General features: G+C 37.7%; 1 protein-coding gene across 4 annotated transcripts in view; it reads left to right on the top strand.

Annotated features, from left to right (window-relative positions):
- The window catches only part of RYR2 (ryanodine receptor 2), a 760,386-nt gene that overhangs the window by 366,010 nt on the left and 376,618 nt on the right, over window positions 1-17,758 (top strand). For all 4 annotated transcript variants that reach the window (XM_086679587.1, XM_086679586.1, XM_086679585.1 and 1 more), the window contains 3 exons: window positions 7,148-7,312; window positions 11,182-11,303; window positions 16,993-17,176. In XM_086679587.1, coding sequence (XP_086535713.1) covers window positions 7,148-7,312; window positions 11,182-11,303; window positions 16,993-17,176 — 471 coding nt within the window. The remainder of the gene's footprint in view (window positions 1-7,147; window positions 7,313-11,181; window positions 11,304-16,992; window positions 17,177-17,758) is intronic.

Raw genomic sequence — 17,758 nt, 5'->3', positions numbered from 1 at the left:
CTTTGGATTCTGTGGCTGTCTCTCTCCCTGCCCCTCCCCTGCTCACACTCTGTCTTCTCACTCCTTCAAAAATAAATAAACATTATAAAAATGAAAAAGTAATTAAAATCTATGATGAAAATTGTTATGCATTTACATGATAAAGAAGCATTGAATTTACAACCAACTAAAACAGAATAAAAAGTCTTTATAGATGAAATTATTTTTAAAATAAAGTATTTTTTATATTGTCAAGATTTTAGAGAAAATAGTGTAAATTGATTCTCTCATTCCTGTGTTCATTTCTACATTTGAACATGGCCCCTGGTCTTTGAAATAAAGACATTTAAAGGTGTATATATGATGGAATACTAACCTCAAATAAGGCTGCCATTGAGATTAATGATTATGGATCAAATGGCAGAAATAGAACAAAACATTTTCGGGATGTAGTTTTTATTATGTCATTTTTACTTGGAATTTTTTATTCTTAGTTCAAAGAATTTTTAAGATGTTTTAAAACATGCACACTTATGCAATGAAAACAACAGCTAATAACTTATTATATGCCAAGTAGTGTACTAAGCACCTTAAGTGAATTATCTTGTTTAATCCTAGATCAAGCCTATGAAGCTTAGATACTCTTTTCATTTTAATTTTTCTTTTTAATGTTTTAATTAATGGCTTATTTAGAAAGAGAGCAAGAGCAGGGGAGAGGGGGTAGAGGGAGAGGGGCAGGGGGAAAGATAGAGAGCATCTCTCTTGGGGGAGTTGATCCCACGACCCTGAGATCACGACCTGAGCTGAAATCAAGAACCTGATGCTCAATCAACTGAGCCACCCAGGAACCCCATTATTTTTAATCTTCATTATGCAGATGGGAAACAGTGGCTTGGGTGAGTTGTGTGACAGCTCCAGATTTTGGATGCAAATACTAAAACTAAAACCCTCTTTAATAAGAAAATTTATAATAATAATAATAATAATAATAATAATAATAATAATAATGGCAGGTAGAAAATATATGTTGCTCACTTGGAATAGTCTGACTATTATGGTTGTTTAGGGATTGATTAAATATCTAAAATATAAAAACAAAGTGGAGAATTTTTTTTCTTATCAAAATAGTTATGCAAAGTTATGGAGATGGATTTTGTATCTAATCAGGATTAAATTCAAAATAAACTTTTTCAGTTACCTTTTTTCAATAATGTTTGATAGCATAATAGAAAATAATGCCAACTATAATTTTACAGAAAATAGAGAAATTCAGTAATAGTTTTTATGCTGATTCTTTCTAGTGGCAATCTGCACGAGAATGAGCTCACTGAAACCTTTTGTGGTTAAGATAAGGTGTAGCAGTCAAAGTTCAACCAGAGAAGCGGAGCCAGCATGAGACATGTGTATATTAAGGGATTTTTATTATGTGGATTTGCTTCATGAGATTGTGAGGGCTGGCCAAGTAAGCCTAGAGTCCATAACGCAAGTGGCTGGAAAGAAAGATGATGATTGGGATGGAACGCCATGGCCCCTAGCTGCTTAGGGAAAGCCTAAGCCTTCTTTAAAGGGTTCACCTGATTAACTGTCACTCACCCATAGTATTTGTTCACAGTCAATTCAATACAGACTTTAATTACATCTGCAAGATCATCTCACCTTTGCCATAGAACATAATCTGATCACAAGTGCTATCCCATCATACACACTGGCCCAGCCCACCCTCAAGGGGTGGGGTTTATCCAAGATATTAGAGGACTTCTAAGGCACTGTGACCTTGTTTGCCGCGAGGGAAACCCCTCAAAGATCCTTCCAGCACAAGAAATGTTATAAGGCCTTTCTCTCTACAAACACACCCACCAGTGTATCTTCGTGAGATTTCTAAACAAACACCAGGGACAAAGAAAGCTATGTATTTTTTATACACCTGCCTTGGATGGACCGAGCTTGGCCTGGCATATCGGTTCCAGTAATTTCTCTGACCCCGTTACATTTTTAGATTCACACTTTTCAGTGACCAACCCTTTTATGTTTAAGTATGGCACCATATAAAAGCAAAGGGTATATATATATTTTGACGTTGAGCTTTTAGTTTTCCTAACTTTAACAATTATTTGTTTAACGGAGAACTGGCTGTTACAAAAACAAACACACCGTCCTCTAAGGATAAAGGCCTTTTTTTATTTTCCTTCCTATCAGCCACTTGGTAGAATAATTTGGATGGATTTAAGGATGGTGTAATTGGAAGAATCTCACTGAACTACCTGGTTCATATAATGAGAACATAATCCTACATGACTAGCTTAAATTTCTTAATGGGCCTCATTTGGTATATGTAATGCCTGTTATCACTTCGTATGGACAGTTGATCACAAATAGTTTTGGCTTTACTAGTCAATTTCATATGCCCAATGCCAAAATGTCACTTAATATTTTTCACGCTGATCTTTTTTACTTCTAAAACTCTTTTGGTATTCATTAGGAAATCACGTTTTCTAAGCATTCGTAAGTAGAATTATTTGAATGTTAGACTTGGGAATAGTTTCTGAAGGGGTATGCAGTTTTTTTCCCCAAAAATTGATTTATTAATTTAGTAAATCTTTGTTGAGAATCTAGGATTTGCAAGGACTGTTCTGCTCCTGGGATATGGGCCACTGAGGTGAAGGAACCAGACATATAATTCATGCCCTTGAAAAACTAATTAATAGTCAATGGGAAAGAAGGCAGTTGAGAAGTAATTTCAGTGAAGTGCCAGTATCTCTCTCTGGTTAAAGTATTGTGAGTTATGGTTGTCCTTGAATCACAAGAGAAAATGTCCAAAAGATCACCTAACAGTAAAAACAGAATCCTTTTCAATAACTCTAGACTGTGTCAAAAAAAGTTGTTTTCTTTCTGAGCATTTTTATGGTCCTCAGATCGCAAGACTATTCTTTATAGGATGGAAAATTAGACTATTTAAAAATGTATGGATGTTAATGAATGCTAAAATAATAGGATCTAAACACTTCCTCAAATGCAGAAGGTATGGGAATTAAATCTTTATCTGGTCTTTTGAGGAAAGTTTTTACCTAATGGCAAAGTACTTATTATGTCAGAGTGCTTTTAAAAGCATTCTCATCTTGGGGTGCCTGGGTGGCTCAGTTGATTGAGCATCCACCATTGGCCTAGGTCATGATCTCATGGTTCATGAGTTTGAACCCCACATGAGGCTCACTGCAGTCAGCCTGTCAGTGTAGAGCCACAGAGCCTGCTTTGAATCCTCTGTCCCCCTCTCTCTCCCCTGTCCCTGCTTGTGTTCTCCCCAAAATAAATAAATATTTAAAACATAAATAAATAAATAAATAAAAAAATAAATAAATAAATAAAAGCAATCTGATCTTGAGATTGGAAAATTTCTACTAACCTGCTTTCAACTTCGTTGTCTCCTTAGTAATTCCAATTTGATGTTAAGCTGATCCAATTAATTTTATATTTCAATTACTGTTTTCATTTTGCTATTATATTTCATTTTATGTAGTTTATATTTCTTCACCTGAGAGTCCCATCATTTTATTCATTATGCGTATATTTTCCTTTATGTCACTGAACATATTTTATATTTACAATGGTCACTTTGAAGAGTTTGTCTGCTGGGTTGCCTGGGTGGCTCAGTAGGTTGAGCATCTGAGTCTTGATTTTGACTCAGGTCACGATCTCACGGTGGTGGGGTCGAGCCCTGCATTGGGCTCCCGCGCTGAGCGTGGAGCCTGCTTAAGATTCTCTCTCTCCCTCTGCCTCCTTCCCCCTAAAATAAATTAACAAAAAATAAAGTCCTTGTCTGCTAATTTTAAGGGCTATCTGTGCATCATTTCTATTCCCTATCGTTATTCTGTTTTCTTTGGTTTGGGTCACAGTGGTTTTGTTTTCTTAATTTAGTATGATCACTTTTTCTTGTGTTTCACATATACTAATTTTTGACAGTATCTATTGGGTATTAGAAATGGTAGGTTATAGGGGTGCCTGGGTGGCGCAGTCGGTTAAGCGTCCGACTTCAGCCAGGTCACAATCTCGCGGTCTGTGAGTTCGAGCCCCGCGTCAGGCTCTGGGCTGATGCCTCAGAGCCTGGAGCCTGTTTCCGATTCTGTGTCTCCCTCTCTCTCTGCCCCTCCCCCGTTCATGCTCTGTCTCTCTCTGTCCCAAAAATAAATAAACGTTGAAAAAAAAATTAAAAAAAAAGAAATGGTAGGTTATAGAGACTCTGAATTTTGTTAAGGTTTTTTTCCCCCCCCTGAAGAGTGATTTTAGTTTCAGTAGGCGGTTAACCCTGTTGGACTGAAACTCCAGTTTTGTTCTCTGTTTTGCAATGGGCAGTTGCTTGTATTTTTGCACAGTTACATCAGCTTTCATCTGCTTTCATTCCGCAGGGCATAGTTTAGTGGTCAGCAAGAATTTGGGTGAATTTTATAAGCAGACTTCGCAGATACCTTTTCACTACAGGATTTAGCTCATCTAATTTTCCAGCTGCTTGTGAGCCTTATGGTGTGTTCTCTGATATCTCAAGCCAGTAAGGCAGCAGATTCCTTCCGCATGAGCTGCAAGCAGATTGGGCAGGGTATGTCCCAAGGCAAAAGGCAGCCTTTAAAGTTTATTTATTTTTGAAAGAGAGAGAGAGAGAGAGAGAGAGAGAGAGAGAGAGAGAGAGAGAGAAAATCCCAAGAAGGCTCTATGCTCTCAGCATGGAGCCCTATGCGGGACTGCCCTACACAGGGCTTGATCTCAATTGTGAGATCATGACCTGAGCCAAAATCAAGGGTCAGATGCTTAATCAGAGGAGCCACCCAGGCATCCCAAAAGGCAGCTTTAAAAAAATCACATGGATACTATTTTTCTTTAGAGAGAAAAATATTCTCCGATTTCTCCCTGCTTTTGATCCCTCTTAAGGATCTTCAGATAGATTCTGGAAAGTATGTCTTCTAAATTTTACAGTTGTTCTCTCTGGGAGGATTAGTCCAACTCCACTACTCTATCATTTCCCAAAGCCAGAATAATTAAAAAAAAAAAATAACATGTGTTGAGTGAATGCAGAGTATTAGTAAAATTATTACTTGTCTAACCTGGATACCTTATTTCTAGTAAAAGAGGCTAGTTTTATGTTAGGTGCTTTTAGTAGCTGTCATATTCTTGACTCATGTTTTGCCTCTGCTTATAATTGTTCAAAGCGTCTGGATTATTTTTACCTGAATTTCTCCTTCCCCCTAAGTCTGAGTTACAGAAAATGACAGGAAATAAAAGAAAGAAGGAACATGAATGGCCTTTATTCTTTCATACAGCAAATAATCACTTTACTTTTTTCTAATGTTATTTTAGCCATTCTTGCCTGACCTGAGGCTCAGAGATAGTCACTAAGACACTCTACATGACGTACTGTGGTTAAAACTAATTCAGAGAGAGATGTGAACTATTTAATAAAAAGCAAACAAAGCATGACTTTACAATTAGTAATTGTGACTTCTCAAAACACAATCCACAGTCTGTAAAAGTAGGCTACCGACTAACTTCCTTGGATAAAAAACAAAAAAACAAAACAACAACAAAAAACAAGAAAGTTAGAATGTTAGAGGCTCATTGTTTTATTTTGAGGAGATAATTACATTGTTATACTTTCCCCTAGAATTTAATTTTCCCATTGATAGGGTTGGAGCAAGTAGATTAGTAGTTTGTCTTGTTTGATAGAATGAAATTGGAATAGCTTAATTATCTGTTTTATTGCAGATTCTTGGAATAGTGTTTCAAGTTATTTGCATAATGGTTAAATCAACTTAACATATAATTGTATTCATTTTCTTACATGACCTTGACCTTTTGTATTAAGAATTTCAATTCATTTTAATTTCCAATTGTTGGAGTGTTCATAATCATCTTAGAGTTATTAGTATTAGTACAGTGTGCAGATCACATGAAAAAATCTTATTAGAACTTTGTTTTGAATTATTTTTATTTGAAGTATTCCTTTCTGTATAACAGCCATAAAGTTTACTCCAACCTAATGTTCAAAAACATTTGTGTAACTATTAGTAATTTTCAACTAATTGTGTAACTATCACCTCAAACTAGTCTCCAAAAACATTTGTGTAACTATTTTGAAAGTTGAATAAGGAAAGGCATAGATGAAAGTTAAATTTATCAACAAAAGTTAGACCAAAGAGAAGAATAAGGAACGACAAAAGGAGATCCGGCAGCCAAAAGAGGATTAGATTATTTTGCTGTTACTTTAAGGACTATACAGAACTTCAAGACCTCACATGTGCCTGAAGACCAGAATTAAGCATGGGAGGGAAAACTGAAAGTGCATGGTGAAGAAGGAAGCATTAAAAGAAATAGGGACTTATATATTTAGTTGGTGTCAGAGGATCGGCTTTTCCTTCATGGCACAGGGCGCTTACGCTCGTAGCCCTACAGGAGTGAATACTTCCATTGTCCACGTTGGAAGTGGCCCTTGTGGAAACTGAATTATAGCTTTGATCAGTTCAAAAGAAGCCATCACTGGTATTAACATCCTCAGCAATATCCGTGTCAGCATTATCAATACCATTCTCATGGTCAGAATCATTAAAATTTAGGTAAGTGTTTATTTTATCCCAGGAACTGGGCTGAAAAGTTTACATGCATTAGCTCATGCTGTCTGATACTGTGGTGCGGGGGAGATACTTTTGTTGTCTTTCTTTACAGATGAGAAACCCAAGGCTTATAATGTTTAATTAAGTTATCCTAAGGTCACAGAGGTAGTAAGTAGCAGAGACTGAACTCAAAACAGGATTTTCTGTTCTTAATATATGCTGTTAACCATCAACGATGAAAAAATAGTCTGGAAAGAACATGAAGCCTAAGCTACTAATTTTAGGATCTCTGGTTTGGAGTTTGCCATTAAGCAATATAAAATGTTATAGCCAAAATAATGTTCTATTATCATGAATAATTCAGGGTATGTTTATCTTTATAACTTCCTACTTCAATTTTCAGTACAGCTTGAACTGCTGGAATGGAATATTTGACCATTAGTATTTTAAAGGATGTCAGAGGGCTGAATATTTCAAGGGACATATTTACAGTAAGGCAAAGTTCTTTCAATATAAACTAGTATTTTTACAACATTTGCTTATCTTTTTTTTTTTTTTTCTCTCTCTCTCCTTAGGAAAAATTGGATGCAGGGGTGAGAAAAGAAGTCGATGGCATGGGAACATCAGAAATAAAATATGGAGACTCAGTATGCTATATTCAACATATAAATACAGGCCTGTGGCTTACTTACCAGTCTGTGGATGTGAAATCAGTGAGAATGGGATCCATACAACGTAAGGTAAGATTACATAAAAACGCGATTTATAGCCATCGTTTTTTGTGACGATAAAACACCAACAGAAGGTAAGAGGTAGCTAACACTGTGGGCCACCTGCAAAACACTATTTACATGCAAAAGGTCAAATCCCACCATAATAATCTCTTTGGTTTTTGTGGGGTGAACAATGCCAGATGTTACATAACGACTTTAAATATCAAGTGAAGAAATACACTCTTTTCTGGATTCTAGCATAGTCTACCTACTTCACTCTGTTCTCCCTGTTCCTGCCTGAGTTGTATTTCTAGAAAGCAGGAGAGCTCATACACTGTTACGGTTTAGTCCTCTGCTGACAGTCTGTTTCTCATAAGACAAGTGCTATGCTTCTTGGTAGTGATATGATACCCTTCCTGACCTGCCTCTTATCTCATCCGTGCCCCATTCACCTATTCATTGTCCAATCTCTGGGCATCGTCTTTGGTTTTCTCAGCCCACCAGTTGTACCACATTCCTTGTTTCTCAAAAAATCATGGCTTTGAAAAAAAAAATGTCAATTCAGATCCTCTACCCATTTTTTGAATCAGATTATATTTTTGTTTTTGTTGCTATTGCTTTGTATGAGCTCTTTATGTATACAGGATATTAATCCCTTGTCAGTTATATGATTTGCGAATACCTTCTTCCATCCAGAAGGTTGACTTTCATTTTGTACACATGAAATTGATATGCTATGGTTGTCAACTATACTTCAATAAAAAGCCAACAAACACACACAATGTGGGTTATACACAACTGTGCTTTTGCAAACACAGTTGACCCTTGAGCAACATGGGACTAGGGGCACCAACCCACAGTCAAAGTCTGTGTTTAACTTTTGACTCCCCCTAAAACTTTACTAGTAGCCTACTGTTGATGGGAAGGTTCACCAATAACATAAATAATTAACACATTTTGTGTGTTATATGTATTATATACTGTATTCTTACAATAAAATAAGCTAGAGAAAAGAAAATATTAAGAAAATCCTAAGAGACCATATATTTACAGTACTGTACTGTATTTATTGAAAAAAAGCCATGTGTAAGTGGACCTGCGTAGCTCAAACCTATGTTGTTCAAGCGTCAACTACGGTTGGAATGCCCTTTAAAACTTTTTTTCTCCACCCAATTTCTATCTGTCCTGCAGAGGTTAAGTTTAAAGATTTTAAAAGTTCTTCTTGAAAGTCTCAGTTTATCTCCTGTGCCTTCCTTTATGTTTTCATAGTATTTATGTATAACTTAGTAAATTTTTTTTTAATTTTTTTTTTTTAACATTTATTTATTTTTGAGACAGAGAGAGAGCATGAATGGGGGGAGGGCCAGAGAGAGAGGGAGACACAGAATCTGAAGCAGGCTCCAGGCTCTGAGCTGTCAGCACAGAGCCCAACGCGGGGCTCGAACTCACGGACCATGAGATCGTGACCTGAGCGAAGTCGGACACTCAACCAACTGAGCCACCCAGGCGCCCCTAACTTAGTAAATTTTATATGTAGTCCTGTGCTATTTCATTTACTAGGGTACCTCTCCCTTCCCCTCCTCTCCCTTCCTCTCTCCACCCCTCCCCTCTCCTCTCTCCTCCTCTCCCCTCCCCTATCCTCTTCTCTCTCTGTCTTTCTCTCTGTCCTTCCTCTCACCCTCCAGCTCTCCATCCCACACTATTTGTGAGCTCCTTTAGTACTATAGTACTAAATTGTTCATATGTCATAATTTTACACAGAACCAAATAACACCACAAATATTATTTCTACCGACGTGAGATGTTGGAAAGACTGTAGTGGAGCAGAAATCTTTATTTCCAATAGACTTACTAATCATAACATATCTACATTCCAGAATGGATTTTTTTAGGGTTATTGTGATCTCTTTGGAGTGACCAGTGAGGTTGGAGGCTGATTCTGCTTTGATTGAGTTGGGCTTAAGTCATCTCTCTCCTAACTTAGAGCTTTGGATGGAAAGCCAGGGACAACTCTCTTGTAGACCCATATGATCTTTGTGATGAGATCATCTCTTGTCGTTGAGGTCTTTGAGCGAGGCTCATAAATTTAAATGCATTTATTCATATGCATATGTGTATATATACATATAGACACACACACACACACACACACACACACACACACAAACACACACACACACACAGACACATCAGTAATACCATTCTTGTACCTAATAAATAATGAGAATTCCATTATATCATCTAATATCCTGTTTGTATTCATATTTCTTCTCTTGTCCCAGACTGTCTTTTATATCTCATTTCATATCAGGATCCAATCAATGTTCATGCATTTTTTTGGACTTCCTCTCTTGTTTTTATCATTGACTAAGAATCTAGGCCAGTTGTAGAATGTCCCGTGTTCTAAATGTCTCTGAATTATTTTTTCCCATTGCCTTTGTCCCTTGTAATTGCCATAAATTTGAAATACGGTCTGGGGCTATGCTGTCCAAGTCAGCAGTTCTTAGCCACATGTGGCTATTTGGTACTTGAATGTGGCTAGAGCTACAGGAACTGAATTTTTCGTTTTGATTTTAATTAATTTAAATTTAAAAGCTTATGCTTAATTAAATTATTAGAGAATTTTTGTGCATGTTTGGAACAGCTTAGGTATGTGAATGTACTCTTGCAACTGTAAATGTCATCAATTCTAAAACAAATCAAGTATTTTCACTAACAGTTTGGTATCTAAATAAGTATCCTGGATTTTGAAGGCAAAGAAGAATGGTAAATACTTCGTGAACAGGTTTGTTCTGTTTATTACATATTGACATAATATTTTGGATACATTGGGGTAAATCAAACATAATTAAAATTTTACTTTTTAAAAAAACTCTTTTAGTGTGGGTTCTTGAAAACTCAAAGTTACAGATTTTAGGAACACTTTCTGCCACCCCTCCCCCCCCACCCCATGCTTCCTTCTAATTACTACTACTCTTAAGGATAAATACTACACTGCTTGTGATACTGGAGATGAGTTTTATGCAGGGCTTTTTATTTTAATTTATAATAGTGATTTTACCGGATTTGCTACACTGCATCCTGTATTATTTGTACCACAACATTCACCAGAAAGGTTAAAGTTCAAAATATGATTGCACAAATCATCAGGAACAGAGTGAATGAAGCAAAATTCTTAACTCAGATATTACTTTCTAAGAGTTCTAGTCTAGTATCAGATTTTCCTTGTATCTTTTCTTAACAGTTGAATATGATATATGGTTATGGGAAAAATATGGGTAGAAACGATAACATGTAGACACATTTTTGTAAAGACAGAAATAAGTTTCCATCAGGAAATCAGCAGAAATTTCAGGTATTATTTTGCTATTCTAAATACTTAAGTGGTAAATGCAAAAAAAAAGTGTTCATATATATATGTATAAGTATGTATATAAGTATATATATATAATATTAAAAAAGTATATACCACTTGAATGAGTTATTATAAATCATGCAACTCAAGGGGCACCTGGGTGGCCCAGTCAGGTAAGCATCCACTTCTTGATTTTGGCTCAGGTCACGATGCGACAGTTTGTGAGTTCGAGTCCCGCCTCCGACTCTGTGCTGATAACATGGAGCCCGCTTGGGACTCTGTCTCCCTCTCTCTCTGTCTACCCCTCCCCCACTTGCTCTCTCTCTCAAAATAAATAAAAATAAACTTAAAAAAAAAACACACCTCACAGCATAGTTTTCATTATAAATCTGAATAGTTGCACATAAAACCATGTCTGGCTCACCGTAAGTATGAACCGTTATTGTTAACGGCTCGCCTTTGAAGTGTGCATCTTCTTAGATGGAGATGTTTAGAACGGAGATGGTGGGAGTAATGGCAGGGTTCTTTTGCATTTGTACAGGCTATTATGCATCATGAAGGTCACATGGATGACGGCTTAAATCTCTCTAGATCTCAGCATGAAGAATCACGGACCGCACGAGTCATCCGGAGCACTGTCTTCCTTTTCAATAGATTTATAAGGTACGGTTCCTTTTGTTGTGGTGGTTTGATGTTTTGTCTCGACTTCTTTATTGGCTTTACAGATATGCAAGTCTAAAATACACTGCGGCGGTAAACCTACAATTTGGTGGGTTGGCAACACACGTTAGAAAATGGGAGCTAGGTGGTTTTACGTCTTTTTATTTTATTTTATTTTATTTTATTTTATTTTATTTTATTTATTTTTTTATTTTTTTATTTTATTTTATTATTATTTTTTTTTCAACGTTTGTTTTTTATTTTTGGGACAGAGAGAGACAGAGCATGAACGGGGGAGGGGCAGAGAGAGAGGGAGACACAGAATCGGAAACAGGCTCCAGGCTCCGAGCCGTCAGCCCAGAGCCCGACGCGGGGCTCGAACTCCCGGACCGCGAGATCCTGACCTGGCTGAAGTCGGACGCTTAACCGACTGCGCCACCCAGGCGCCCCTCTTTATTTTAAATACACTTTTAAAAAGGGAATGTTATTATTTTTTTTTTTTTTTTAATTTGAGAGACGGCATGGGAGCAAGTGGGGGAGGGGAGGGGCAGAGAGAGAGAGGGAGGGAGAGAGAGAGAATCCCAGGCAGGTCCTGTACTGTCATTGGCAGAGCCCAACACAGAGCTCGATCCCACAAACCATGAGATCATGACCTGAGCCAAAATCAAGAGTCAGTGCTCAACCGACTGAGCCACCCAGGTGCCCGTGCAATGTTATTTTAGAAATTGTGTGTGTAACTCGTATTTGATAGCGACAGGTTAGGATTATTCTATAACATACCCTTGTTCTGGACCTGTTTATATTCCTTTCACACTGAGGGTGATGAAGCCTACATACTTCGTGAGTTTTGAACGGTATTAAAAAAATAAAATGATTCTTACAGTAACTAAGTTTCATACCTTCTAATGGAAACAGTTATATATCTTCAAACTAAATCAAGTTTTTGCTCAGAGTGTTTTCTGTAACATTATACCAATATACGGTCTGGCTTGTGATGGGTATCATACATCTCTTTAAACTTGCCAATTTGAGGGGCCTCTGGGTTGCTCAGCTGGTTAAGTGTGTGACTTTTGGTTTCGACTCAGGTCATGATCTCATGGTTTGTGGGTTCGAGCCCTACATCGGGCTCTACACTATGCCTGGGATTCTCTCTCTCCCTCTGCCCTTTCCCTGCTTGCTTGCTTGTGCTCTCTCTCAAAATAAACAAACATTTAAAAAAAGAAAATAGAGGCACCTGAGTGGCTCAGGCAGTTATGCGTCCAACTTTGGCTCAGGTCATGATCTCACTGTTCATGAGTTTGATCCCTGCGTCAGGCTCTGTGCTGACAGCTCAGAGCCTGAAGCCTGCTTTGGATTCTGTGTCTCCCTCTCCTCTGCCCCTCCCCTGCTTGTGCTCTGCCTCTCTCTCTCTCTCTCTCTCTCTCTCTCTCTCTCTCTCAAAAATGAAAAACATTAAAAAATTTTTTTAAGAAGAAAATAATTTTTAAAAAATAAGTAAACTTGCCAATTTGATGGAAAAGTTTATGTATGTATATACACACGTGTATGTATATACATATATGTGTATGTATTTACAATAATTTTTAAGTTGAATTTATTCAAGAATTGTGAAAATAGGTATATTTCATGTTTGTTGACCATGTATTTTTTTTAAAGGTTCAGTCCTCTTTTTTCTTAATTTTTAAAAAATGTTTATTTAGTTTTGAGAGAGAGAGAGAGAGAGCATGAGCAGGGGAGGGTCAGAGAGAGAGGGAGACACAGATTCCAAAGCAGGCTCCAGGCTCTGAGCTGTCAGCACAAAGCCCGACATGGGGCTTGAATGCATGAACGGAGAGATCATGATCTGAGAATTCAGAGGCTCAACTGACTGAGCTACCCAGCACCCCCTGTTGACCATATTTCTTTCTTTCTTTCTTTCTTTCTTTCTTTCTTTCTTTCTTTCTTTCTTTCTTTCTTTCTTTCTTTCTTTCTTTAAAAGTTTTTTAACGTTTATTTATTTTTGAGACAGAGAGAGACAGAGCATGAACAGGGGAGGGTCAGAGAGAGAGGGAGACACAGAATTTGAAACAGGCTCCAGGCTCTGAGCGGTCAGCACAGAGCCCGACGCGGGGCTCGAACTCACAGACCGCGAGATCATGACCTGAGCTGAAGTCAGACGCTTAGCCGACTGAGCCACCCAGGCGCCCCTTTTTAATTTCTCTTTGTGATTTACCCATTAGTTAATTACTTAATTATTTTAATATTATTTAATTCATCACATTCATGTATTTTTTATATATGTGGGTTTTACTTATATGCTCATTAGTGTTTGCTGAACCTTTAGACTTCCTGAATTTGTACAGTTCTTAAAGATATCTCAGAAACTTTGGAATGTTTTACATAATTACAGAATATTATAAAGGGTACATTATTTTAAGTAAAATAATTTGATTCTTCTGTAATATTCATGAAAGCACTAAAATTCTTTAAAATCTCCAGGTCTTTATAATATTGGCACCTGTGTGTTTTCCAAAGTAAATTATTTTTAAGTATTCATTTTATTAATGTAGATTTATTTACTATTAAGAACCTAATTTTTAAAAATGCGAGGACAGACTTCTCTTTTTCACTGCTTACGGTGAAGGTCAAGGCCATTTAATATATCTTCATTTGTGTGTCTTACGCAGTTTACTTTCTGTGACCCTTCTGTTCCTTGTTTTCCAGGTCAGGATAGCAGTGGTGGTGATGGTAGAAGGGTGTGTGTGTGTGTGTGTGTGTGTGTGTGTGTGTATTTGTGTTGTGAGAGGGATTCTATTCTTCTGGAATGTACATAATACATATGAAGCTTTCTTTTCCTTTAGGTATATTAATGAATGTATTCTTTTTTTATTAAAAAAATTTAGCGTTTATTTTTGAGAGATAGAGACAAAGCATGAGCAAGGGAGAGGCAGAGAGAGAGGGAGACACAGAATCTGAAACAGGCTCCAGGCTCTGAGCTATCAGCACAGAGCCCAATGCGGGGCTTGAACCCACGAACATGAGATCATGACCTGAGCCGAAGTTGGACGCTTAACTGACTAAGCCACCCAGAAGCCCCATGTTAATGATGTATTCTTAAAGGAAATTATATAAGGGAGGAATCTGTGGTAGTAATATTGTTTAATCTTCAAATTAACAAAATATAGATATGAATTTAAGGCTTTATGTTTTCTCTGGCATAGTATAATTCTACTACCTTTGGATTTCCCCAATTATTTTTTTCCCTTCATTTTTTTGTTATTGATAAATTAAGATGGTAAATGTCTTTGTAGAGATGGAAGTTATAAACCTTAACATAATTAACAATTTTAGGGTCTTGGATTGTATTTATCTGACAGGAGGCTTCTGGAAAGTAATTAAATGGTTACATTTCTGATAGTGAATATATTCAACTTAATAACCTAAAAGCTGACATTTATTATTGCTCCTTTTTAGGTTTAAAAATGTAGATGTTATATTTGAATCACCTTTGAATTTCATTTACTTCAGTATGATGAGAGTTGAGTTTCACTTTATTATCAATATATTTATGATTCAACTAAAGTTTAATAGGACAACAGGTTTAGAACAGGAATACTTCATTGCATATAAATTTTTATTTTAAAAGAGGAGAAATAATTTTCTTATGACAAGTTCTTTCTATTAGTTTTTGGGCATAGAAAGACTTATCGAGATAATAAAACTAGGTAATAGATAAGGCTGAAGTCAGCTCTTCAGAGTTTATTTGTAATCCTTATATAATTGATGGTACATTTTAAATTATATTTTTGAGCATTGTAAATTTAAAGAAAAGCTAATTCTCTTACGAGGCTCTTATTGTTTTTAAAATGTGAAGTCTAAAATACATAGCTAGCTAGAAACATTTCCTTGTAATAACATATTGCCATTTGATTTGGCTTATGCAGAGAGCAGGAAAGGAAGTATAATATTGTATGCATTAAATTTTGTCTTGACTAATATGAATATTACTATACCAACTATAGTACAGGCATTCTCACATTCTTTTATGGTGTCTGTTGTGTCTTTTTAAAACTAAACTTATTTTGGAAAGATGTGGTTTACAAATAGTATATTTTAAAGTTCTTTCCAGATATATTCAGAACTAGGAATTTTAAAAGTCTGAATGTCAGGAAGCTTAACAAATTAACCCATTTATATGCCAGTAATATGTTTTTCTTCAAAGCTTAGAAAATGCAACGTTTCTTAGTCCGATTTTAAATACTTTTTTTTCAGATAAAAGCATTTTAATTTCTTGTTTTCTGATTAATAAGAAAATTTTTTAAGTTAAAATCATTGGAATATATTTTTTTTTTTTAATTTTTTTTTCAACGTTTATTTATTTTTGGGACAGAGAGAGACAGAGCATGAATGGGCGAGGGGCAGAGAGAGAGGGAGACACAGAATCGGAAACAGGCTCCAGGCTCTGAGCCATCAGCCCAGAGCCCGACGCGGGGCTCGAACTCACAGACCGCGAGATCGTGACCTGGCTGAAGTCGGACGCTTAACCGACTGCGCCACCCAGGCGCCCCTGGAATATATTTTTAAATAGGCAGGAATTTACAAAATGACAGTGAGGGTCAGTGATGTAGCAGGTAACAATTCCCTCTCTAAAAACAAAAAGTAGAACAATTAAAGCCCAGAATTATGAATCTGGGAAGTTGCATCTTAGACCTTGAAGTATGTGGTGATTTAAATGTGTATCAGTTAGTTTCTAAATATTGGGACCATTGGCTTTGTAGGATTTGGTTCTTGAGACCTTCAGTGTTTTGTCTAGACTAGTTTCTCTTGATACTGGTGGTTTTCTTTTTTAAGTTTTCATTTATTTTGAGATAGAAATTATGAATGAGAGAGGGGCAGAGAGAGAGAGAGAGAGAGAGAGAGAATCACAAACAGGCTCTGCACTGAGCAGGCTCTGCACTGTCAGCATAGAGCCTGATGCGGGGCTCGAACTCACAAACCGTGAGATCATGACCTGAGCCGAAGTCGGACACTTAACCCTATTTTTTAGGGCGCCCCTATATTTACTTTTTAAACATATATTGGGGCGCCTGGGTGGCGCAGTCGGTTGAGCGTCCGACTTCAGCCAGGTCACGATCTCGCGGTCCGTGGGTTCGAGCCCCGCGTCGGGCTCTGGGCTGATGGCTCAGAGCCTGGAACCTGTTTCCGATTCTGTGTCTCCCTCTCTCTCTGCCCCTCCCCCGTTCATGCTCTGTCTCTCTCTGTCCCAAAAAAATTAAAAAAAAAAAAAAACGTTGAAAATAAAACAAAAACATATATTTATTTACTTTCTGGGGGAGCACAAGCAGGGGAAGGGCAATAGAGGGGTCAGAGGATCTGTGCTGACAGCAGAGAGCCCAATGCGGGACTCGAACTCAGGAACCCTGAGATCATGACCTGAGCTGAAGTCAGACACTCAACCAACTGAGCCACCCAGGCACCCCCCCCACCCCCAATACTGGTGTATTTAATATAGCATCATATATAGTTGGCGAAATTTAGAATTTTTTATTGGAATATATTAATTATTGCTGTTTGAGGAAAACTAGGACCTTTCTTATGGATTCCTTTTACAGGGGTGTGGGGGGGAGAGGGTAAAGCTTTAACTCATCCGTGGTCTAAAAAACAGTAAGATTGCAGATCGCTGATGTCGAGAAATGTTTGCTGTGTATTTTAGGGGCCTTGATGCGCTCAGCAAAAAAGTGAAGGCTTCCACAGTAGACCTCCCTATAGAATCTGTGAGTCTGAGTCTGCAGGACCTGATTGGTTACTTCCATCCCCCCGACGAGCACTTAGAGCATGAAGACAAACAGAACAGATTACGGGCTCTAAAGAACCGTCAGAATCTCTTCCAGGAAGAGGTGAGTTTCCACCAACATTCATTTCCTTTATGCTGCTGTCTTCGGAAAACCGCTGCTCTGGGGGGAGATTCTCTGACAAGGTTTGCATTTGGAGTTGGATGAGCAGGTAAACAGTGGCATAAGGGAACCGGGCCTTGGAGGAACCCTGCGATCATTTTTGTGTCTCTGTCAGCGAGTGCTAATTTGAAACAGTGAAACTCTTCACTCCCCTGGCAAAGGCATTTTATTTTACTGTCGGCTCAGCCTTCTGCACTGATCATTCACTGCACTGCAGTTCGCTTCCTGTTTGTTACAGACACACAGTATCTCAAAGTGTCCGAACGAACACAGGCTTTGAAAAGCTGGAGGGTTTTTAGACTCGTCAGTAGGTTCTCGAGGCTCTTGGGAGGTGCCTGGTCCCCAGGGAGCCTGGTGTTGAGAGAGAGAAACTGCCCAGGGGAGGTCAGGCCGCCTGTGGAGAGACAGAGCTCCAGCCTCTCTGCTTGGACAGAGCAGATGCACTTCTTACTTTTACATGGACTGAGTTTTCGCGTGTGATTTTATTTCACGCACCTTCCAGTAAAAAAGGAGTTCACGTGCCAT

Source organism: Puma concolor, chromosome D2, assembly GCF_028749965.1.
Source record: "Puma concolor isolate L17-30 chromosome D2, mPumCon1.1.hap2, whole genome shotgun sequence".
Taxonomy (NCBI): domain Eukaryota; kingdom Metazoa; phylum Chordata; class Mammalia; order Carnivora; family Felidae; genus Puma; species Puma concolor.
Note: the sequence above shows the minus strand (reverse complement) of the source record. Positions and strands in the feature narration are given on the sequence as shown.